At 39.0% G+C, this 25,536-nt stretch overlaps 1 protein-coding gene across 2 annotated transcripts in view; it reads right to left on the minus strand.

Moving 5' to 3' along the window:
* The window catches only part of INPP4B (inositol polyphosphate-4-phosphatase type II B), a 339,134-nt gene that overhangs the window by 119,885 nt on the left and 193,713 nt on the right, over positions 1-25,536 (minus strand). For both annotated transcript variants that reach the window (XM_086746361.1, XM_086746363.1), the window contains 2 exons: positions 12,305-12,355; positions 8,853-8,932 (listed from right to left, as the gene is read on the minus strand). In XM_086746361.1, coding sequence (XP_086602487.1) covers positions 8,853-8,932; positions 12,305-12,355 — 131 coding nt within the window. The remainder of the gene's footprint in view (positions 1-8,852; positions 8,933-12,304; positions 12,356-25,536) is intronic.

The following is a 25,536-nucleotide window of genomic DNA, read 5'->3' on the forward strand; positions in this document are numbered from 1 at the left end:
AGGCAGGGCAGGACCAGCTCAGCTTTGCCATGCTGCCTTCTGCCACGCGCAGGCTTTCCCAGAGTGCTTGCTCAAGCCCCAGGCAGGAGGTCTCCCTCTGCGTTGAGCTCCCACAATTTTACACAATCTGTATTTCTGCACGCAGTATAAGGCCTTAATTAAGTCAGAGTGTGCCAGCTCTGTACACTGACTAAAGTTAAGCACATACATTAGTCTTTTCAGGCATGGATACTTATTTATCACACTAAATGAAAACTTGCATTTTTTACAGTCAAGTCTCAAAATAAGGCTACCCCCAAGCTTCAAATTTAAATAATTATTTTGGTTGCAAACCATTATGCTTTAATATGCAACTCAGTAGAATACACTTCTCTTGTGACTACACAAATTAAATACATTCTTATATAAAACCTGGCAAAATACACGTAATTCTTCATATTTTACATGTGTCACTACTTCATTTGCTCTAAGCCAAATTCATTACTGACAATAAAATAAAGGAAGAATTAAAAATGAACCAATTCCATATAGCCTTGCAACCAGAGAAGCCTACGTTAATTAACAAAGCATACAAAAGGAAAGTAATGAAGAAGAAAGGTTCAATGTCCAAAGGGTGTTTATGAGCAAAAATACATAACAATTTTGAAATGCATGAGAACAACTTAAATGTCTTCTGAATGAAGAACATTCCCTGGAGTTGCTACAGCTTAGTGGTTTGATTTCATTTGTTTTCTCCTTTCTGTGTCAAACCAGGCTATCTCAACAAAGGAACCACAGCATTTCTAAGCAGAGAAGAAACACAACAGATTATATGTTAGCAAATCACATATATATTAAAAATCAGAGTAAATCTGTGGCTGTAAGAATGAAATTTTTTCAACAGCATAACGTGTCCTGAGTAAAGCGTCAAGTGGATGATCTCATCACCAGTCTGCCTTAAATACGCAACAGCACTTTGCTGTTATTCTGGTCTGAAAGGAAAATGTTGCATTCGTTTGACTTCTAGAAGTGAAATCCTATCCATTCTTTTTTTAGGGAACACATTTTTCTAAGGCCAAAGAGAACTGCAATTCTGAGACTGACCTACACTAACCAGATCTGATTTAAAATTACATTAGGGTAAATTAAGAGTATGGACAAATGTTGAGCAAAAAAGAGTTGGATTTGCAAATGAATTGGTACAAGCCAACAAGGCATGTTGCTTGAGTAAAATGAAATAAAATCAGAAATGCCAGTTTCCTTTCTCAGTCCTTGTTGTCCTTTCTTTAGAATACTAAGTATTTCCTCTTGTTCCTGTTATCAGAGGCTCGGCCTCAGTCCAGCAGAGTACTGCACTGCTTGCTTGCACGTGTGCAACGTGTGTTTGGAAGCTTTCCCCAGACATGTTTAAAAAATACAATTGATCTAATTTCACTTTATATCTTTTTTTCCTATTGTTTTATTCTCAAAACCACTCCTGGTCTGGTCTAATACATATGTAATATTTAAGTCTGAAATACGCAGTATCTGTAAGAGAAGGTAATGCAGTAGAATAAAACTGAACAGTGGGACTGTTGCATTGCAATTGTACTCCTTCCTCCATTTCTCTTACCTTGCCACATGAAAATATGAAAATAGAATTTAAAAATACAAAAACCCCAAAGTTTCTTTTAAGAGCTACAGGCACAAAAATGAACAAAGAGCTCTATAAATGTCCAAGGAGAAACCGTCATTAGCTGCGTCAGACACTGAATTTGAAATACCACCAGTGCGTGAGAGCCTTCAAACAACAGATATGTCACGCATTTAAAACTTTCAAGCAACATCAGGAAATTAAAATTTTGCTGGAAAGAAAACAAAAGAAATGATGTAGTGGGAAAAAGAGTCTAGTGATCACACTTAAGTAAGATAAAAATCTGTATTATTTTACTTTGCACTGACAGAAATGGTGTTGTGCGCACACACGTGTATGTGTACAGTTCATGTCATTTGCCTGGACAGACAGGAGGAGACACTCTCACATATACACACTGTTCAACAGAGCATCAGGACAATAATTAATTGGTTTTAGGACACTTCATAATGCATTTGGACAGAATCAGCTTATTTGCTGTAGTTTAATAAAGCTGAAAAGTGCACTCTGCACTCACGTGGTGCAGTGAAGACTGTCCCTGCATCAGACTGCTTACAGCCATGAGACCAGATACACTGCAGACACACAGGACAAGGGACTGCACCTTGACAAACCTGCATAGGGACAGTGGGGATGCGGAATACAGTAATAATTTTTTTTTTTTTAAAGTGGCAATGTGAATAAACCTATATATGGCTCAAACTGCCTTATGGAGTTGGAAAATTGCTGATTTTTTTTTTTAAGCAGCCTGGGACAAGGAGCACCAATTGTCTGATATCTGTCCACAGAGCATCTGCATTTGGAATATGGCCAATGAAAAGGACACAAGTGTTAGAGGAGCAATTTCTAAACCAGATTTAGAAGCTGGCAATGTTTCGGTCTATCTCTAACCATTCAGTCCAACAAGACTGCATACTGCAGTGCTCATGCCACCTAACACACCCATAACTCTGTGACAGTCCGCACACAGCTACGCTGGAATCACCAAGGACTCATCCTCTGATGAACCTTGGGGAGGTGATTCTGGATGAAACAGTATGTTTTGAATTTAAAAACAAACAAACAAAACACCTTCTATCAGTGTTAAAAGCAACACTGTTGTTCTACTCGCTAAGCCAAATCCAAAGACATTGTGAAATCTGCTCAGGTTTAAAAGCACAATTACTTACTAATGCTTCTAATATTATAGTTTGTTATACGCATGGATTTCTTTACCATCCCAAGTCCTTAAAGATTACCAGGACAGTGTCAGTTCCCTCAAATGTGAGGCAAGGAGCTAGTCAGCACTATCATGAGCAGCAGGAATACATTCTCACCTTAATATTTCTGGCGATAAAAGGTTGACCCAGGCATCCAGACAGAAAGGTAACAAGCTAGCAGTGGAAAAGCAGGTGAGCTAAATGGACTGAGAAAAACAGCTATTTGCCTCCAATGCTGTTCTCATCAAGTCTAATTGCTGCATGTTGAATATGCAAATTTAAGCCCACTAATTGGTTCCCATGGCCATACCTTTCTCCTAAAAACATGGCTCAAGAACACAAAGAAAAAGAGAAGCAGACTGTATTTGCATAGTTGTGTTCATTATAAATGACAAAGTGAGTGACTGCCTGAAAACCAAACTGTGTGTCTTTCAGTCTAGCAGGCAGCCCCTTCCTCCAGCGCATAGTACACAACAAATGCAATTAGTACAGACTAATGTATATTATTATAAAATAAATTGTTATAAAATAATTTTCTCTACTGATGCAATATATTTTGAAATATGCAAGCACAAAACTATTGTACTTGCACAGAAATGTTTATTCTTTGAATTCACGGCAGAGCCTACTGCAATCAATACTGTCTTTAAACAAGTTCACTGATAAACAACATTCTATTGTCTTCTAAGGTAAACAAAGTTTTCTGCTGTTCAATTCTTTCTCAGTTTTCATTATTTCAATGTTCTGTTGATTAAGCTTCACGTCAAAACAAGTTTTGCCTCAGCTCTATAGGAGATTTGCCTGGCCATCGCTCACCTGCTTCCTGGGGAGGATGACATGACATGAAGCAGCCAAGAAACAATTTCAGGATGGAGACAAAGTAAAACTAGTAGCAGGCAGACTTGTACTGAATTTTAACAGGGAAAAAACAGCTAAATATATATTATTTTATAGTCATAGTTTGCTAAGGAAGTTATGTGTACATAAATGATTGCAAAAATTAGTGTGATGCTTTCAAATTCTCTCTAGTTAATTAAATATTGTGAATGTAACTGCTATTGAAGTGCAGTTACATGTGTTACATGTCTTCTGGCCCACTGAACTACAAGGTGCTTGAAAGACAGTGTTTGGAGGAAGGGAAGTTGGGAGGACTTTCTTTAATAGAGTCTTTGAGTCATTTTTTTTGAACTCTCAAAAAAGAACTATGGTTTACCCCTTTTATTTAAAGGAAATAGGTTCAGTCTTGCCCAAGATTAACAAAAATAAGACAGCTAAAAGAAGCAGATTGATAGACAAAGAAATACTGTCCAAGAGGTCAAGTACAACCACAACTTTAAAGAAAATCTGTAGAATTGGGTCTGTTCAGTCTGGAGAAGAGAAGGCTCCACAAAGACCTTATAGTAGCCTTCCAATATCTAAAGGGGGCCTGTAAGAGAGACAGAAGAAACTCTTTTTAGGCCTGTTGTGATAGGATGAGGGGTAATGGTTTTAAAATAGAGGGAGGTAGATTCAGACTGGACATAAGGAAGAAACTTTTTACAATGAGGGTGGTGAAACACTGGAACAGGTTGCCCAGAGATGTGGTGGATGCCCCATCCCTGGAAACATTCAAGGCCAGGTTGGACGGGGCTCTGAGCAACCTGATCTGGTTGGAGATGTCCCTGCTCCTTGCAGGGGAATTGGACTAGATGGCCTTTAAAGGTCCCTTCCAATCCAAACTATTCCATGATTCTATGAATACAAGTCATAGTTTAGCCCCAGCTGGGACCAGACTACGCAGTCTCTCTCTCACTCCCCCCACCCTCCGAGAGAATAGGGGGAGATAATATAAGAAAAAAAGGCTCAAGGTTTGAGATAAGGACAGGGAGAGATCCTTAAAGTTACTGTTAGGGGAAAAACAGACTCAACTTGGGGAAAGCTATTTATTTATCATTAAAACCAAAGCAGGATAATGAGACAGAGAAGAAGATAACCTCCCTCCACCCCTCCCTCTTCCTGGGATTAACATTATCTCTACCTCCTTCCCCTCTAAGCGGTACAGGGGTGAAGAGGGAATGGGGGTTATGGTCAGTTCATTGCACATTGCTTTATGTCGCTCCTTCTTCCTCAAAAGGAAGAACTCCTCACATTCCTCCCCTGCTCCCACCCACGGGCTACAGTCCTTTGTGAAACTGCTCCAGGGTAGTTCCTTTTTCCACAGGGTGCAGTCCCTCCCGAACATCTGCCCCAGCGCAGATGGGCCACAGCCTCTCCATGGGCCACAGCCTCAGGCATCCACCTGCCCCAGCATGGGGTCCTCCACGGGCTGCAGATGAATCTCTGCTCCTCTGTGGGCCTCCATGGGCTGCAGGGGGACAACCTGCTCCACCATGGGCTGCACCATGGGCTACAGGGGAATCTTGGCGAGGAGTAGCATTGCTTCTCCCTCTCCTTCATTGACCTTGGCCTCTGCAGCCGTTCCTCACAAAAAATTCTTCACAACCAGCTCGGGCAGACGCCTCTCAGATTCTCTTCACATCTCATCTCCTCTTCACTTCTTGCAGCCGGGCCAGGCCGAGTCCGGCCCAGTCAGCTGCCCGGCAGGAGGCCAGAGGGTGAGGGCCACAGGGCCCACCAGACTCGTGCCTTCCCCTCTCTGCCCCTGCTCCAACTTCTTCACCTCTTCTCGTCTTTTTTTTTCAATTTCTCCCCTTCTTACATACGTTATCACAGAGGTGTTACCAGGGAACATTCTGCCACCAATCTGCTCGTCCCTGGCTGAGTCCACTGGACAAAGGGGAAACTTCTAGCAGCCTCTTGCAGAAGCTGCCACCACAGCCCACCTCCCCTACAAAACCAAACCAACAAAATACATGATTGACAGGCATCCATAGGCACATTCCCTCAGACAACTGGTAAAATTCATGTACTTCCATCCTAGTTTTTGTTTTTGTATGGTTAGCTCCATTGCTACAAAGCTCCTGCTTTCAGTGGCCAAAGGATCGGGGTGGTATGGGTAGTACTCTAGTTTCATATTGAAGCAGCCTACTTACACTTTTGTACTGTCTACTAAGAGCAGCATCTGAGACAGATGGACCTTATTTTACAGAGAGCATAAAAGAGAACTATTATCTTTTTCCTTTGCTGGAAAGCATACCAAAATCGCCTAAGCTAAAGAGGACCTCCCTGGAAAAACTGCAAACTACCAGCACAGGCGAAGGAGCTAATGGAAGTACTAATTGCTAGGCTTGTACAAAAGGCCATAGACCTCAACCAAGCAAAAAAAAAAAAAGAACCCCACATTATGCTAATCTTAAAAGAAAGGCATAGCAAAAAGATCCTCTAAACTGAACTTAAAATGTAAATAAAAATTAAAAAAAGAATAAAATCGGTATTAGTTACTGGAATAGCAATCAGTATATCTAACTCATTTACAAAGAAGAAAGGATGCCTTTGCTTTTTCTTTTAAAATTGGATACACTGCAACATATAGCCAATATTAAGAAATATTCTGCTACTGAATAGTGTTTGTTTTATTCAATAGCCCATTTTATGCTGTTTATCATCACAAACCTATGAGAAAGCTGGAAGCAAGTGGCATTGCATTACCATTGCAAAATGAAACATTCAAATCTATAGAGGGCATTTCTGGTTTTACAAATTTCATATTGGAAACTGCAGTCCCAAGTCTCTAGTAACTAAATTCCTCTGCCAACATCAGTTGTGTACATTGTCAGCATTGAAGCAATTCTACAAATTGACCTGTTCAGGTTTTGATGATTAGATACAGGTGCACACATCTACAGTGAACACTCAGTCATCAGGTTAGGGCACCTTTCTAGAGAAGAAAGGACAATCAAAATAAAAATGTCTTTTGCAGAGACATTTGCAGAGGTTTGTAACTTGTATCACTATTAAGGTACAATGGTGGGCAAAGGGGAAAAGTAGAGCACAGTTTGTCAACAATAAGGAACTGTAGATCTATGCCAGCTCTCCACAGAATAACTGAGAAAAATACAAGGATATTTCTTTAAAAACACTTTTAGAGCATTACATTGTACCTCAGAAAGACAATAGCAAGACATAATAACTGAAAAAAACACAGTGAAAAAGTAACCAGATTCTATAATTACACCAATAGTACAAGGCACACCACAGAGCTATTGCGGGATGCTTAAATCTCTACTTCAGATCTAGCAAAGGACTATCTCTAAATCACAGGCACTCCCTGGTAAACTCCCATCTAAAGCACATCAACAAGAATTAAACAGAACTGCATGTTCTGACAAGGCCCTTGGTATATCCCCTATCCTCCTGAGGACTATTAATATAACAGGGCAATCAGAGGAAAACAAGTTTAGATTTTTAGATTACTAGACTGCTCTGGTTAAACTCCCATTGAAGAACAGCAGTTAAATTCTACTAATTTTGTGCTCCTGAATAGCCATAATCAGGAAACAATCCTGCATTTAAAAGGTTAGGATTTTTTTTCTTAAAAAAACCAAAACTCCAACCAACTAAAACCTACCATTAAATGTATCTGCAAGTTAATTTAGAATCATAGAATCGTTAGTGTTGAAAGGGACTTTCAAAGGCCATCTAGTCCAACCCCCTGCAAGGAGCAGGGACATCTTTGACTAGACCAGGTTGCTCAAAGCCTCGTCCAACCTGGCCTTGAACGTTTCCAGGGATGGGGCATCCACCACCTCTCTGGGCAACCTGTGCCAGTGTTCCACCACCCTCACTGTAAAATTTTTTTTTCCTAATATCTAATCTAAATCTACCTCCCTCTATTTTGAAACCATTACCCCTCGTCCTGTCACAACAGGCCCTACTGAAGAGTTTCTCCCCATCTTTCGTGTAGGCCCCCTTTAGGTACTGGAAGGCCGCTATCAGGTCTCCCCGGAGCCTCCTCTTCTCCAGGCTGAACAGACCCAACTCTCTCAGCCTGTCCTCACAGGAGAGGTACTCCAGCCCTCTTTGTCCCTATTTGTCTTCTAGTGTTAGCTCCCCAAAGAGGACATACAAGACTGAAAATATTAACTAAAAGCAAAACTGAAAAGACTATGAGGTTCAGCGGAAACTAAGCTGGCCATCTGGAATCTATTATTAGTTATCCATCTAAACTTTTTGTTTACAAATTAGAAGGGTTAGATAACACTACTTCTTTTCAAAGTTTCCTGAAACTTTACATTCTCTCAATTATTACAGCACCTGTCAGAGGCATTCTTTCAGATCAAGTTTTCAGTTTGTCAGTGAGAGAGGCAAAGTTTGTCCCAAAGAACTTGAGACAACTACAAATTCTGTAAGAACACTCTTACAAACACTAAGTTGGTATTTGTTTATCTCGGCACAAATTTCCAGAGAGATTAGTCAGTTCACATTTTATCTGATCCGTTTTGTTTGTTAGAAAACAGTTATCTGCTTGCTAGTCGTGGCATTTTCTGTGTTTGGGAGAAATTAAAATCAAGGCATTTGGTTAACTTTTGCTTATAAACTACACACAGATAACAATATACTATTGTTATAATAGCAATGGCTTTAAGAAATACCTGTTCAGCCCAACCCTAGTTTTTGAACACTGACTCTCCTGCAGCTCTGTACCCTGTGTCACCAGAGTTGTACATCAATCCTCGACTGCCATTAGAGTTTGGCTCCATGTAACAATGACTTTAGGAGACTGCAGCTGGTTACACCTAGTAACCAAACCAGTAGGCTGTACAGTGTTAAACCACACACATCAAATGCAACTGAGAACCTTACGCTCCTTTCTGAAGGTAACTTTGAAAGAACATCCCATCCTCTACTTCAAGTTCCCTGCAATTCTTCCATAGGTTATTGTACCAAAAAAAATTACTAACCTTTTCTAATCTGACACATGGCAAGCTCCAGCTTAGAAAACTGGTTTTTCATTTTGACTTTGTACATAGTAGAAAGAAGCACTTCAAGCTGACATCTCATATACCCGAAGTAATACAGAGTTTCAAACGCAGTCAAGCAGCAATCATCAAATGCCATGGGTTATTGACTCAATAGGCTTTACAATAGAGGAAAACACTTACCTGAGGGTAAGGGTCAACTGCTGCTCCTTTGATTTCACCAAGTCTCCTACTCTAAAAGTTGTACAGCCCAGGAAGCTTCGCTACAGAAGAAGCAGAAAGAAAAAAGATTAATGGAGATGTTCTCTTAAGTTTTAACTGTAACTTTTTTTGTCTCGCACTTGGAAATCTTTCTTGGGTACCTAGAAAAATATTACATTCCAATATACTAGTTTGACACACTATCTGGTGGAAATTTCTAATGCATCTATAGCGTGATTACCCGTAAATCGTTAAACTCTGGTTTTATGGGCAGGAATCTCTCTTTTTCATTAAGAACAGTCTGACTATCTAACAAAATACAGGTTGTAAAATGTACAGCCACAGGAAAATTTTCATTCAGTACAAGGGTTTGCATTTTGCATCTTCTTCTTTCTATATTTCTAATTTCTAGATTACAAGAAATTCTAAGTTTTCAGTGTTTTACCAAAGTTGTTCTTGCTATGGTTTTTCTTCAAGCCTTAGGTGCTGCCATCTATATGTTCCAAATATGAATGTATCTACTAAGAAGGTATATTGAGTTCAGCCTATGTTTATTAATAGATGTATTGTATTCCTCTAGTTTATGGTACTGTTTGTAAGTACTTATTTCCTTTATTTTCATTTTAAGGTGGACCTATTCATTGTAGTGGAAGTGCAGAGAAATGTGAAAACCAAACTAGAACGTCTAAAGTTAAATTAAGCTACATCACTATAACTGTTCCTTCTAGCAACATCACCTTGATTTATCATCAAGAAAACAGTGCAATGAGGAAAACAAATTCATCATCTTCCACGTTTTGGTTATTTTTTACCCTCTGATCGTATCTCGCTGCACATTGCTCAAAATCTCATTTGGTCAACTTGGTCAACAGTACTATTCTTGCCCTGAGAACAATGGGAAAGAAAATAACAGTCTACAGCCATCTTCTATCCATATATCTTTCAAATACACAACTCAATATCACTTGTTCTGATTAAAGTATAATGAGATTATAAGATTATGTGGGATTTTTGCAAGAAAACAATAAGAAGTACACAAAATTTGTTTTCATTACATTATACTAATTTTACTCTACTGTTGGAATGGCAAAGTAAAATTCCAGGGTAAATTATATACGCCCTTGGATATACAAATTCAAGAAGAATCAAGTTGCTTTGAGTCAACATAGGCTGCATGCAGAGAGCAATTTTCCCCTTCAGGGAAAAAGAGAAAACAATTTGTTGGTCCTGAGAAGCGTAACTTCTGGTAAAAAGATCCCTGCAGCCTGCCTTCTTTCAGGAAGGCCAGCTGGGTGCATATTGAGTATTTGAATGCTAACAATAAAGCTCTATTCTAAGATAGGTTTTCTTACATATAAAATGTACAGTTCAAATCACAATTCTCAATTTAGGTGAACATCAACACTGGTCTCCAATTTGCTAAGCTAAGTCATCAGTTACGGCTCATTCCTATCAATGTCACAGGCTTAGATTTCCTGTGCTTTGGTTGGCACTTAAGCAGCAAAGGAAAAAGCACACAAGCTGAGAGTCTAGGGAAGGTTGAGAAAACAGTGGATTTGGGAAGTGCTGAACAGGACATAAGGAAGAAAAAAGGCCTACAGGAAACACAGAGAGAAAAATACCACAGTCATACAAAGCAGAGATCATGGTTAGGTATCACTGCCAAAATGAAATATGTACTTTTACGATAAATTCTTTCAGATGTGAAATGCGGTGATTCACAGCCTTGCCAGAGTGAACACAGATAGTTCTGTCTTCCTTTAGATCAGTCAGCCTGACAGTGTTTCTCCACTAAAACTCTATGGTGGCTCAGTTAGCTCAGATTAGTTATCTTCTTACAAGAGCATATCCTTCTTCGTACAGCAAGAATACATTCTGCAGCACAACACCTATATAGTAGCCTTCATTCGGGCATTTCATGGCGCTGGAGAGCTTGTATTTGCAACCTTATCATTTGGAAAGATGGAGAGGGATATTTGGAATGAAACCCATATAGGTTGGGTCACCTGGGGCTTCTTTCTGCAGCGCAACAGAACTATAAATCCATTTAAGAACCCCAAGTCGGAGCCCTCATATGATCAGGGCTAAGAAACAATTACACTGCTCTCTTATACAGTCTTGAAGCTTTGGTCATTGTACCCACTAATCATCTCTGAGTGTCGTACCTCGTTCTCCAGGGTCATGAAATTAAAGGTGAATAATTTTCTGGGCTTAAAAAAATTCTACTTGTTTGTCTGTTCCATATTTTTATGCTTATTTAGAACAAAATTTTATTTGCCTGACAATGCAAATTTGCAAAATTAAATAAAATTGTGAATGATCCCATGATCCAAATGAAGAGAGTTATGCTAATGCTCAAGGTGTCTCATTTCAAACAATGCTGAAGAATACTTTTTCCATACTGATGTAGACACAAATAGTCTACCCTGGGGCCTGAACTGGCAGTCTACAAACCAATCTAGCATTGTACCTGTGACTTGGAGAGGCTTGAAAAGTAGGCTTTAAACAAAACTGCTGCTGTAATGCTAATTATAGAGTAATGCTTCTCTGTAATCTTGCTACTTGGGTACTTATGATTATAAATCTTAAGATATGTGCCTTGAGTATTTTGATTAACAATCACAGCTAGCCAGAGAGAAAAGTCTCCATAATAGCTGTATGAAAAGTTGAAACACATTGATTATTTCACTAAGACTGAACTTGCTGCCAAGCTACAGATTTTTCAAACACCAGCTAAAATCCTGGAAACTATGCCAAGAAAGCCCTGCTAATGCAGGAAAGTCAACACCTTAGATTAAAAATTTTAAAATCCAGTTACTTTAAATATTTGTAGACATAAGTCTGATACCTGCCAGATGATGTTTGGTCTTTTATTCAGCTCTAGCAGGATCAACATTTCGCACTCCCTTGAGGTGTTCATATTGTTTAAGTGGTTCTAGCCTTCTCAGACCCAGAAATGACATCCCAATACCTCTTCCAAAAGACCTACACAGAAAATAAGTCCTCCATATGTCACCAGTGTAATTTCTTCAAGTGAACCCAAAGGCAATTCCTACAGTAGGAACTTTTTATACTCTGCCAACGAAAACCAGAAGGTGACAGGCCAGGCTCATTGAGGCAAGGTCTCAATCTCATCCAGATTGCTTATATGGCAGTAGCAGGAATTCTAGACAGTTGTGCTTGCCTCAGGATAACTTCACTTGAAAAATATTTTCAAGATATATGCGAATGGGACTACATGAGTCACTGAGACCATTACTCTTGCCTTGATTTTTTTTTTTTTTTTAATTCATTTAACCCAACTTCTGCTATTAAAAAAGCTTGCTAGCTTCTGTTTAGCAGTTAGGTAGAACACCATTTCTCTTCATTGGGTATCCATGTCTGCTGATGAGGTGAAAAAAATTCGACTAGTTAAAAAAAAAAAAATTGCTTACTCCAACATCTGCTCTTGGCTCCTTGTGATCAGGTAGGACACTGGTGCGGACCTGAGAAAAGAAGAGGAGAAAAAAAAAAAAAAAAAAAAAAGGCAAACAAAAAATTACCTTTTTTTGTTGTTACTTTCCAATAAGAACAAGAGAAGTTCTCATGCATTTTTTTCCTCATACTTTCTGCATTTTGGAGATAAATTTAAAGTGAGGTATACATCTATACATAATTTCATAATAATTAATTAATAATTTAGGCACAATATCTGCTGGTTCCTGTGGATAAAGTCTCTCACCACTACCCATTTATCATTCTGAACTTTCCTGATTCTCTAAAGGGAGAAAGGCTGTGCTCAGTTGCTCCTTTCCTAAAATCAGACTCTTTGACTTTAATTTCAATTCTTCATCTACAGTTGTTATCTGGAACCAAAATTTTCAATCACAAATGAAAGAACACAGTACATTAAAAAGTATTTTCTCCAAATAAGTACTTACCTTTGCAGGTTGATCTGTAATAAGACATCCCGATCCCCAGTCTCACACAATGTATGGCCCTATCTCTGTCTACTTCTTCAAGACATGGTTTAGTGAGCATGGTGGTGTTAGGTTGATGGTTGGACTTGATAATCTTGGAGGTCTTTTCCAACCTTAAAGATTACATGATTCTGTATCTCCCAAAATATAGCATAGATTTTGGGGTGGTGCATTTAACATCTATATAATTTTACTGTTGAATGTTGGTTGAGAACAGAGAACTGATTGAACAGTAAAAATGAGATTAAAAAAGTATAAGAAAACTTCTGTAACACCTCTCTAACATGGTCTGCCTGAGCCAAAATGGCTCATTGGAATAGCATGCTGGTAAAAGGATGCCAGCTTCAGCAACACACAAGGGAGGCACATACCGAGCATTCACATCTGTTCCATTACCCAGCCTAAATAACAGATATTCATTTATAGCATGGCCCCCCAGGGATAAATTTTTGGCTCGATTTCAAATTAAAACTCAAACTCATTTTACAAAACTCTCAGCAAAAGACTCATTTTGTCCCATGCCCTTGAATGTGTCCCTCAATTCTTTTATTCTAGCTGCAATTTACTACACAAAAAGAAAACTCTCCTTTAAGACAAAGTCTCATCCATGTGTTATCCTAAACACAACATGTTGTTAAAAGGGCCAACCAAAAATCTACCACAGAGACATGACAAAATAGAACCATAGCTTTTCTCAGTCAGCTCTTATCCCTTGGTTCTCTACAGTGAGAACAATGTTTTTTTTTTCCACAAAAGCCTGAAGATAGTAAAGAAATGCTAGAACTAATTTAATGAAGATCAGAATACTTTAGAAATCTGTGGGAGTCCTCATTTGGATGTAATTTACATTGGGATTTTTTCCACTAATATAGCATCAGCAACACTGAGGCGTTCTGCTTTCTACCGAACACTAGCACAAAATTTTCAACACAAAATTTGTACCTAAAATCTACCTGTAAATACTTCAAGTCCCAAAATAAAATAAAATTACTGGTATTTCCTCGTTGGTGATAATCTATCTTACCTTTTGGAGGCTGGGGAAATAGCTTACAGCAGATATCTTTCTTAAAAGAAAGATGGGGTATTGATGCCAGGCCAAAATTTCTGTATCATTTTAAGACATTAAAAAGCCTCAAACAGGTAACATTTGGCCCAATGTGGGAGGTGTTTGTGTTTTCTAATTATTATGGACATTTATTCAAGAAACATGAACAAATAATTTAAGAGTGAACCTTCCTCTTCATCATTGATTTAAAGGAAGATGCATTTGCAACCCAGGGTCAGTGAGTATTTTAAAACATGTGTAATTGTTTTTGCATGATACTAAGACATGCTTTAAAGCAAGAGGAAGCCCGAGTATCTTTTTATGCTTATTGAAATCAACAGACTCAAACGCACACTTAGAATCATAGAATATTCCTTCTTTTGCTGGATAAAGTTTCAGTTCAGGAGAACTTATTTCCGTTTTTCTAACCCGGCAAAGAAGCAGAAAGGGATGTCAAAATCTGACAAACCTACAGTATACGCCTTCCATTTAACAAAAACACATTTTGTAATTTCAAACGGAGTTAAGTAAGGAAAACAATACTGTTGCTCAATTTCATTAGAGTCACAATGAAACGAGCAGAAGTATCCACAAACTTCAGTTTTCAGTTCTAAAATACTTTCCTTTTTTTGTTTGTTTGTTTCTTTGTATTCATGTGGTTTTAACCACTTTACAACCAGTAGTTATACAGCCAAGTGTACATAAATACTGCATTTGGTGGGACTGGTATTACGACTGTCCCTCTCTTTCCTCTGAAATAGATTTTGTTTGAAAGGAAAATGGATTTTTTGATCAGAGTGTGTGCTAATATTTTTTTTTTAGAAACCGTTTTAAAATATTCTTTAAAAAAAAAAAAAGTCATGTCTTGGTGTATGCATGACAGGTGCGCTTGATCCCCTGACCAGACTGGCAGTGGTTTGGTGCAGGCTCCAGAAGAGGTAAAGGTCTGAGCTGCAGCCAGGCCACGAACTCCTCTAGTTTCAAGTTGTTCTGTGAAAACTCACAAAGGAGCACACTAACACAGTAAGAATCGATGCACATGAGCTTGGAACACCAATCATGCAATTGACACATGACTAGATGGTGGCTTTTCCAAGACTTATTTATCAAGGAACAAAAAAATTGTGGGTACCAGGAGTCTCCTGCATACTTTTCCCCATTGCACGTAATTTTACTACAAATCAACTACTGTATTCCATAAATAAGACAGCCTAAGAGGGCCTTCTTTGAGCTCTTCTTGCTGGGCAGCATGACTGCACGGCGGTGATCTCCCCTTGATCTGGGAGATCCCTCAAAGTTGCTCCTCGAGGCAGAGAGACCTTTCACCAATGGTAGATCTTCAGGAAGCGACTGATACACCGCATAACTCTGTAGTAGGATAACTTTGATTTTGCCTTGGTAACTTTGACTGCATGCTGAATGCTAATGAAACATTACACAAACTCTGCATATACAATCCCGAGGCACAAACAGCTGACAAAGCCTGAGGCTAAGTCTGGACCTACCTGCACCTAGACTCCTCTCTGAGAAGGAGTTTAGAAAGCAGAAGGTCCATTCTGCACCTCTGACTCAATGAGAGGGCCCTCCCTAACCTTTGCATCTTCGGGCTTTCTATAAATCATTCTAACTCAAGTGTAACTCAATTTTCCTTTGTATGCTCTTCCATACAGGATTTACCAGAGTGAATCTTGCTATTGAACTTTGTTAAGCCACACTTTTACAATATCATATTAAAACCACTTTTGCTAATACCTTTGACAGTGGTTCTTTAAGTTTCTTACTCTCCTATTCGTGACAAATCAGGATCCGCAACAGTATGTAAATATATTTGTGGGAGCCATGCTCTGGTCCCTTTCAAGTTGTCCATTGGTTGAGTTCCCACATACACTCCAGCTCTCAGAATACTGCAATTATCAGAGTCCCATTATGAGATGTCCACATAGGCCCAGGCAAGCATCATTACAAACACAAAGTCAGACAGCTCACAACCAAATAGAAAACATAAGAAAAAACTCAGCTCTAGTCTCAATTCACAAAATGAAAGAGAAAGAGAAAAAAAAAAGAAAAAAAAAGAGAGAGAAATACAAAGGATTTGAAGGGGAAAATATTCTCCTAGTACATTACCTGATTAAACAAAGCACTGCACATTTTCAAACCTTGTCATAAACTAACTTTTCCCTAATGGCCCCAATAGTATTCTGAAACAGCTACGGAATATAAATGCAAACAAAAAGCCAGGTTTTAAGCTGAAGCATCCATTATTCTGTTAGAATTTCAATTTTCTCATTCTTTGCTCTAGATTTTCCTGAGCAAAATGCAAACCTCTGAACGGCGAGTTTATTCAAAACTGGGGTAAGACTGAACTTCCCTGGATTAACACAAATTACAGCCTTACCTTTCCATACAAGAGATGAATGAAGAAGAAGTAAGCAAGAAAGACAGCTTGCAACCTAGGCCAAATGTGAAATGTTTATGACAAGCATTCATTCCAGTGACTTAGTCTGCAATCCAATACAGCTGTCTCGTACAGACCACAGCTTGTGGCATCAAGAACACTACTGTGCTGGAGTGGATGCTCATGGTACATTTCGTTTTCTTTAAGTCTCACACAGAACAATATGCAATGAGTAGCTATCCTTATACTTTTTAGTGCATTTACCACAGACAGAATATCTAAGTGTCAAACTTCTCTAGGCATAAATGCTAAATTCAGCTTTAATTAACTGTCCTTTAGTATAAAGGCAGCTTTATATGATTAGAAAGAACATTTATTTCAGTTGTTCACAGCAGCCTATGCCACATCCACACACACTGTCAAAGTTCAGAAGACTGAATCATTATCATTACTGAAACTTTTTTGTCTGCCCTTAATTAAAGCCTTTGCATTTCAGTTTACGATCAAAGGCCATGTTTGGAAGGCGCTTAAGTTTTGCGAAGAAATAATGCCAGATCCTTTTCTCAGTTATTCTAGACTTTCCTCATCAAATCACTAGTGTCTTCCAATGACTTCCCAGTACTTATTGCTGTTGGCTGCTCAAATGCAGCATTCTCTCACCACTGTTACATGCTCCCGGCATCTCACAATAACTAGGTACACACCACAGCAGGTAAAGCAGAGGATAAGAGAGACGGCTGAAAGCAGTCACTGAAAAATTGACTTATATTCTGTCAACATAGCACCTTCCAGGAAGGCATTCACAATTTCAGTCCCTCAGTGTAACTTGAAGTGGTATAAGAACTCAACATGTCCAGACAATTTTATCTTTACGTTAGCCAGGGGTGCTCTGGGACAGTGACCATCTGCACCTTTCCTTCCTCCACCACAGGCCCTTTTGCACCGAAAGCAAGCACTGGACTCTGCGAACACAACCACCACAACTCCACCGACAGCTGCAACCGACAGCAGGTCCCCATCCTCCTCACCACTGCCTGCCTGTCAGCCATGCACCACCACCCATCAGAGTTGGGGAGGAACTTTACTTGGTGAAACTTTTCAGTGAAAGAAGTTGTAGCTTCATGTCCTGGAGGAGCTGAAAATGCTGGAATTGTTACGAGATTCTGCAACAACACTGATCAGCTTTTATAGGATAGATCCCATTCCAGTACACGCAGCAAATTTATTTTTAAAAGAAGATATTGATGAGACACTGTACGTTTACCACCTATTTGTTTTCATCATATAGATTAACAATTTGCTAAATAGGTCGATCAACGTAGCGTAGCCAGCAAAGTAAAACACTTTCATCAATATTTTGTTGGATACTTGCTTACTGGATGGAAAACAATGCTAATACATCCATTTTCCAACCTTTAGTGGGTAATTATGTCTAAGAGTCCATATAAAGCCAAAAAGAAAATCTTTTCCCAACAGGCATGCATGTGGTACTGCAGGGTTTACAGTTCCAATGGAAAAGTTGCTATGCAGAGACACTAACTGTTAAATTAAAGACAAAAACAACATAGGGAACATAAGCTATGTACCTTTACTGCAACACTTTTGCAGTGGCACAATGTATATGTTTATTATACAAGATATTAATAAAATAGAAAAAAAAAATTATAAAATATTAGAGATCTATTTCCCCACTATCTATAGAAGGGAAACTGGGACTTTCCCTACTTTATGTATGCCCCTATTATTTGCTGTGTAGCAAGTGACAGTTTCAGCTCTTTATTTATCTGAAAGGGTCAAACAGAAGGGCAGGCATATCTGCATACGGTTGGATAATTTTTCTAGGCAGTGTTTGATCGTGACTCTCCTGCAGAGTGTGGAGTCAGAATCATTCATTTGTGCAGCAATGAGACTATGTACGACCTCCAGGCACACTTTTCAAGAAATTATGTGAGGATAATAGAAAACATGAATTTCTCAGTCTCTACGAATCATCATTAACTGCTTTTCTTTCCAATTTCTCTACCACTGAATCCACTCTTCTCTATGTAGGTTATATCTTTGTATGCTTTCTAGAGAAGAGTACCAACACATGGTACAATATAAGCATTATGAGATCCCCCTGAGCAAAGACTGAGGTTAACAGAATTTAACAGTTTACGTAGGTCAGTAACTAGGTGTATGAATAACATTCAGAAAAACAAGTAAGCCTTGAGTGTTTTATTACAGATACAGTTTTGTTTATTTTGCAGCTTGAGCATATAATCAGAATTGCCTTCAAAAATCTGCAGTTCAGAAATAACAGATTATTTCAGAACTCTCTTTGTATCAAGCACATCACAAAAACCATGCCACCTGTGCACCATCCAAATGGAAGCTGGAATAGACCAAGTGACAGAAAAATCTATTCATTATGAGTGCTTTGGGGCATGCTAGAGAGTCAGATCAGATCCACCAAGGCTTATTAACTCAGCATAATCACCAGCCATATCGGAGCTGTACTACCTTGCAAAACGATACCGACCGCATCCATACAACGGCCCACTGTAGCTCAGATACCCAGAGGAGATTACAGCTTGGATACAGGGCTCGACAGCATGGCTCACAGCTTCGGCTGCTGATGCTCAGTCTGCAAGTTACCAAGCAAAACTAAGAACTGACGGTACTGAAGATGTGCTAGGAGGACAAAAGGCAGCTCCTGCTAATGCTCTTCACCTCACAAAGCACTAAGATCACATATGCAGCTTCTTCCCCATTATGCTCCAAAATTGAACAATAGAAAGCTGAAAAATCACACATTTGAAACAGTTCTAACAGCCTCCCTTTCTATCTAGGTCTATTCTCTTCCACAGCTATGCATATGATAAATACCTAATCCTTGAAGGCAAAGTCCTAAGTTTGATTTACCTCTTGGAGTCTATGTAAGCATGAAAAATCTCTTAAATCTATCCAAATAAATCTAAATGATCTTTATTATGTTTTCAGTGTATGCAATGAAAAAATGGAAGGAAGAAACAGTTTATTTACCTTGTTAATGTAGTACACAGTATGAGCACCAGATTCAATTTTTTTAACCTATTTGAAACAGGTTTTTTTTTTTTTCCACTGAGAAAGATCTGTGAACTGTAAGGTTATGTGAGGTATTAAAAGTGACAAAGAAAAATGGTCTTTTTAAAAAAAATTAGGGATAATTAACATTTGAGTCCCAGCATCATTAAAAATAGATGCTCTTCTGCTACTAGTAATTAATTTGCTCTCTATTGAAACTTGGGGTACAGATACTCCGCCATTAGCAGTTGCTGCAGCACACTGCTTTTCAGAGAGGAAAAAAAAAGTCACGTATTGCTGCACCCACTTAACTCTCAGCTAAGAGTTAATGCAGACCTATGGTACAAAGCATTCTTGCTTCACATGATGAGATCACCATCACTCCCCCCGTGGCCAGCTGGTCGCAAAAGATGACCTTTGCACTGGGGTTTCAGCGAACACTGTTTGCACCCATGAAGAAATACTGACAACAGTTCAAGGATTGCAAGGGTCTGAAACCCCACCCGTTCTCAGCTGCAACGCATCTAGCCATGACAGGGAAGGGACACAGCACCCACCCACTCAGAGGCCCCCACAGTGATAAGTGCTGACTGATTGAGGCAGGATTGCATTGCGGGTTGGTTGGTTGATTATTAGTCAGCCTTTTGACACGGTCAAATTTTTGCAATCATTACAATGACTACTCGTAGCGAAACAATGAAATAGAGGCTTTTTCCTCCATCTCTCAATTCTTTTCAACAAAGTCATAGCATCATAGAATCATAGAATATTTAAGGTTGGAAAGAACCTCCAAGATCAAGTGAAACCATCAGCCTAAAACCACTACGCCTACTAAACTATGTCCTGGAGTGCCATATCTACACGTTCTTTGAACACCTCCAGGGATAAGTCCAACCATTTGAAGAAACGTTCTCTAGTCTTATATACGTACTGAAAATTCTTGGCATTTCCTCAATTACAATTTTTTAATAATATAATATAACCTCACATTTTAAATCCTTAGTCATTACGATCAGCCAGTAGGCCAGATGCTCTTTCTCCCCCATCATAATTTCTGGGAATCACCTTTAAAGTCTGTTGCATATTGGGAACAATCTACAAAATCTGAAGAGTAAAAATCCCTTTCAAAGTGCTTGTGATGCCTGCTCTTCCCTGCATGCTTTCACTGTGAAATAAAAGTCACAGAAGGCAAATTCTAGCTTCTGTCAGCAAGCTACTGACGAGCATTCCTAAGCTTTTTTGGCTATTCACTTACATGGGCCAGCCAAGAGGGAGCCGTTACTTGCTCAAATCTGAATACCGCAGGCAAGTTACTGCAATTCCACTATCCAAAGATCACCGAGACAGACTCCACAATGAAAAAAAAAAAAAAAAGCATCAGCTAACTGCAGCCAGGGAAACCCAGATGTTCTGAGAAATTACATCCCAAAGAATACTCAGTCCGGAATGATTAAGAAAATAGGACGTAGAAATACAGAGAGAGGCTTTTCTCTCACGCTTTTTCTCTCCTCCTGCAGTCTAGCTGCGCGTACTGCTTGAGCAAAACATGACTGATCCGTCAGTCTGTCACTCTGTCTGTTTGGGCACCTTGCTGCCCTGAAGCAGCAGACTATAACCCAAGTGTTCAAGCTGGAACTTCAGGGGATAATGCCTTCCTAGAATGAAAGTATTCAGCACTGCTCACAGGGCCTGAGGCAGCTGGATATGGGGAGGAGGCAGGGGAAATCTCATTTCCATACGAGTATCGGAGGACTTGTGCCAAAAAACCACACTAGAGAAGCCAAGGAAAGAACTTGTACTCTAACCGCTTATTTCAGGGAACACTTGAGGGGATACAAGCCAAGGGTGGTGAAAAGCACATCCAGCTGTCTGATAAACAGCCAGTCAACACAGTCTCACTTCAGTACACGATGCGTAACATAAATCGAGGCAAAAATTGCTGGACCGATGAGATGATGAGCTCAACGGCAACATAAAATCACCAGAATGCAATCTTCTTCATCAAAGCGTGAGTAAAAATTGCACTAAGACTCTGAATATCTTGACAAAATGAACTGAAATTCCCACTTTTTCTTTACTGAATAAACATTCTACTTTTGAGTATGCTAAAATCTGCATTTCATAATTTGTATTTATTGCCATAAAAATCACATTAAGTTCTTCATAAATCTTCCTATAAATTAAACATGACACCATTTACACTGATGAGCCAGTTACTTACAGGAATCAAAGTTGATATTTGCATCTAGTACAGGTATTTCTGACACTCCCAGTTCCTCAGCTGATTGCAACATTTATTCAAATGGCACAAGGTTCTTCACATATTAAACCCAGAAAAAAAATCTTGCTGCCTTAAACAAGTCCAGACCTTTCCATACTCTGTACAAAATATCCCTCAGTCTTCTGACTCATGGGAGCAGCTGAAAACAAGCACTCAGAATTTAAACCTCTCTGCAGCTGGAGCAGTCATGTCCCCATGCACACCCTCCACCTAAGCTCCCTCTAGAAACTGCTATTAGCCTGCTGCCAATACCTGAACGCACGGCCTGCCAGGGGGCTTAAATTCAGTATTTTGAATGAGTTATTTTAATGTGAGGTATAGAACAACCCCAGTATCAGCAGAAATTAGTCATAAGATTACCCAAAAAGAAAGTTAAAGATTTTATCCCCCTCCGCCCACCATTGTTTTAAGGTAACTTCTTAACACGAGTTTTTAAATTTTAAAGTGAACATTTTAGAACAATACTGCTCAGCCAGTCTTGGACCTTCTTCATTTCCTACTGGATGTCTCCCTCAAGGAATTCCAGCAGTGGATCTTCCCTGCAGTTGTTGCTACACAGCAGCTGCAGCAGCATCACCACCAGACAGAACTTTTGTGAAGACTTAAAATGAGAGACATCGTTTCCCTAAAGTCTGTGCCACGTTTACAAGCAGTGTCCATCCATCAGTATCCTGGACATCTGTAGGAGATGTTGAGGGAAGCAGAGAGCTACTTTAGCTCTATTGCATGAAAGAACATGCGTAGAGTACTCATTTTGTGGCACAACATAACCTCACTTCCCTCAAAAGCAATCATAAAAGTTTGAAAAGCAATCAAGAGCCTGATACTTTAATAAAAAGAAGTATTAGCAACATGGGGCTGTAAGAACTTCCAGATCATTTGTTTCAATATTTTACTGTCACAGACACCACATAATAAAACTCCCTTCACACATTTTTGAACTACACCTTGAAATTATTTGAATTTCTTCTCACACTCTTCTGACTGGAAGGTCACTCCAAAAAATGATTGCTATAATAGTTCAGAGTAATTTTCTAATTTGCAGCCCAGCATTACTCATGGAGAGTTTATACTCATTTGCTCTTCTGCCAATATGGTCTTTTAGCTAAGTAATTATTTTCTCTTCTTCTTACTGGTCTCCTGATGTATTCACAAGAAAGGAATCATATGCCCTGTCATACTTCATTTTGTTAAGATAATAAGCCAAGTTTTTCAATACACTGTCACACAATAGGCTCTCCATTCCCCAGATCACCTTTTCTCTTCCAGTCCTAATGCATCTTCCTTGAACACAAATGAACACATTACTGACAGCTTTCCAGAAAAGGCCTAACGTGTGTATATTCAACGTAGTTCCCTGGTTTCATCTGGGGATCTGGCTTGTCTCTCTCCACTGCATTAGATCTGCTGCTCAGTCACACTTCGATCAACTAATTTACCTGCGTTGTCCTTCATGTAATTTCTTTCTGATGCATGAAGTCTTAGTTCATCCAAAAAAAGAGTTCACATTAGTAGAAAATGCAGGGCCACGTACTTGGAGACTACTGTTTTTCATCCCGCTTCTATTATTCCAGACTAAGTGCCTTGTAGCAGCTCCGAGGGTAAAGAACTCTCAGCTGGCAACCCCTTTTCCCTTAGGAGAACGGGAGCTTTCTGCACATACCAAATTTTTCTCTACTAAGTGGAAGCTTGAAGGACTCTCATATATTTCCAGAAAAGCATGGAAAATAAGATTTATCCGTAAAGAATTTTTTTTTTTTTTTTTTTGTTCTCATGACAGTTTGTGATAACATTTAAAAAATAGTGGAGGCTAAGGTCTACTGGCAGTGTTAGCTAACGGATGGTAATTCTCTTCTGGTTTGCGGAACTCTGGGTAAAAGTGCTCATGAGATTTACCGTGGTAGAAGGCATAAATATTGGGTAGACAGATGAGAGGGAGTACATAAATTTTTTTGGGCTTGCTGTGAGCCCTGTTTTCTTTCCCTTAGTAGACAGGATCTATCTATTAATAAAAGTCTATTCTAGCAAGCTTATAGCTGTACTTCCCTAAATAACAGCCCTTCCAAGTTGTAGAACTCCAGTACTGTCACAAGAACTACTATTGTGTCCAGGGCTCCCACATGCTTCGCCTGCATTGCTAACAATCCGCGCTTGACAGAAGCAAGGAATTTTCTCACAGGAATCTCCAGAAGTTCCTGGGAAAATAAACATTCCCAACTATCCAAATATAAACATTCCCAGCTATCCAAATATAAACATTTCCAAACCATCTACAAAGAAAAGATGTACAAATTCTTCTTTTTTTTTTTTCATTTGAGAAAGAATTTTGGTCTTGGACTAAAACACTTCAGCCTGCATAACTGGAATTAAGTTCTTAAGTCTATAAATACTCCCAACAAATAACCTACTGGTCAGCCATATTTAAACAAACAGACAATCTTTGATAGTGCTCTGACCTTTGCGCAACCTCTGTCTCTTCTGAGATGAGAAACTGAAAGGGGTTTTATTCACTTATTTATTGAATAAATTTACTGCTGGCTTCAGAAGTGATTTCAAGATAGATGCCTCATCTCTCTCACAATCTATATTAGTTTCTGCTTTAAAGACAAGAAGTAAGTATCACTGGAAGCAGGTATTGCTGTGGGCCTGCTTCACTCTGCAGAACCTAAACACAGTTTTGTACTTACAAGATAAGGCAAAACGCAGACATGACCCAGTTCCTTTACTTCTCAATACAACATTGTAAAAGAGACAAGTTTATATTAAGAGTATTTCATTGTTTTATCAGTGAAATTATATTCATAGTCACTTCCCTATAAAATGCACATTGTTTTGATCTCAAAACCATTTTACAGAAATGGTTTTCCTCACCTGAGTATGCATCACTGTGCTTAACTGCCACATTAAAATAAATCCTTTTTTTTCCCCCTCCATTACATTGTCTTTTTTTTTTTTTTTTAAGCATAACTGCAATCTGCAAGACATGGTAATCCTTTTCTTTAAGCGTGGTCAAGCTCTTGCAGCGCTCTTAGTTAAAACCGAATAAGCTATAAGCACCCTACTTTCAGATTGGTAAGCAGGGTCAGGAAAGTTGATAGTTACGGCTGTCTGTGGTAAGTAATTAAATTCTGATTCTTATGAAACACAAAGTGTGAATAAAGACATTAGGTAAATATTTTAAAGTAATTACTTGTTTCTTTCAGAATTTATATACTGATGATGGAAAAAGATCCTAAGGCTCAGAGTAAACACCAAACATATTTATATATTTTTAACTACTTAAAAATTAAAATAGATTAACTTTTTCTAAAATTGAAAAGTGGTAATTTTCCAGGATTGTTTCAATCATGCTTTATCATCAACTAAACAGAAAATATTAGGAACAATATTCTTAGCAAAGACGTTCAGGTCTGAAATTTGACCGTGCTTCTATTTCTACAAGTCAGTTACAGATCCTTACTTGTTTTTATCTTGCAACTTCTTATTCGAAAATTGAGCAAGATAATGTTTTCTGGGAAAGATAGTACCTGTTATTAGATGAACTGATATGAGAGGGAAAGAAATGGACAACTTTTTTTTGGCACATGAAATCTCCTTCAGGAACTCAGGAGAGCTCGTGCTCCTGAAAACTTGTTTGTTCCCACCATCACACCTGCTTGTCTGACAAAAGCCTACCTGCTCCTGTAGATCCTTAGACCACCCCCAAATTGCCCTAAGTTATGTAAGAAGACAGACGCTCACTCCCTGTGATCTTTTCTGATGTTTCAAAGCCAAGCCATCTCCATCCTAGCCCACCAGACAGATCTTCCGTGAGATATTCAAATGTCATCCACAACAGTACAGCTTATTAAATCAAGTTGCCACAACCAGGAGACAGGAAAGTTATAGCACAGACTCCGGTGACAGCTTTCCCCCATTTCATATTTTACAGGCTGCTCTTT

Source organism: Chlamydotis macqueenii, chromosome 4, assembly GCF_036417535.1.
Source record: "Chlamydotis macqueenii isolate bChlMac1 chromosome 4, bChlMac1.mat, whole genome shotgun sequence".
Lineage (NCBI taxonomy): Eukaryota > Metazoa > Chordata > Aves > Otidiformes > Otididae > Chlamydotis > Chlamydotis macqueenii.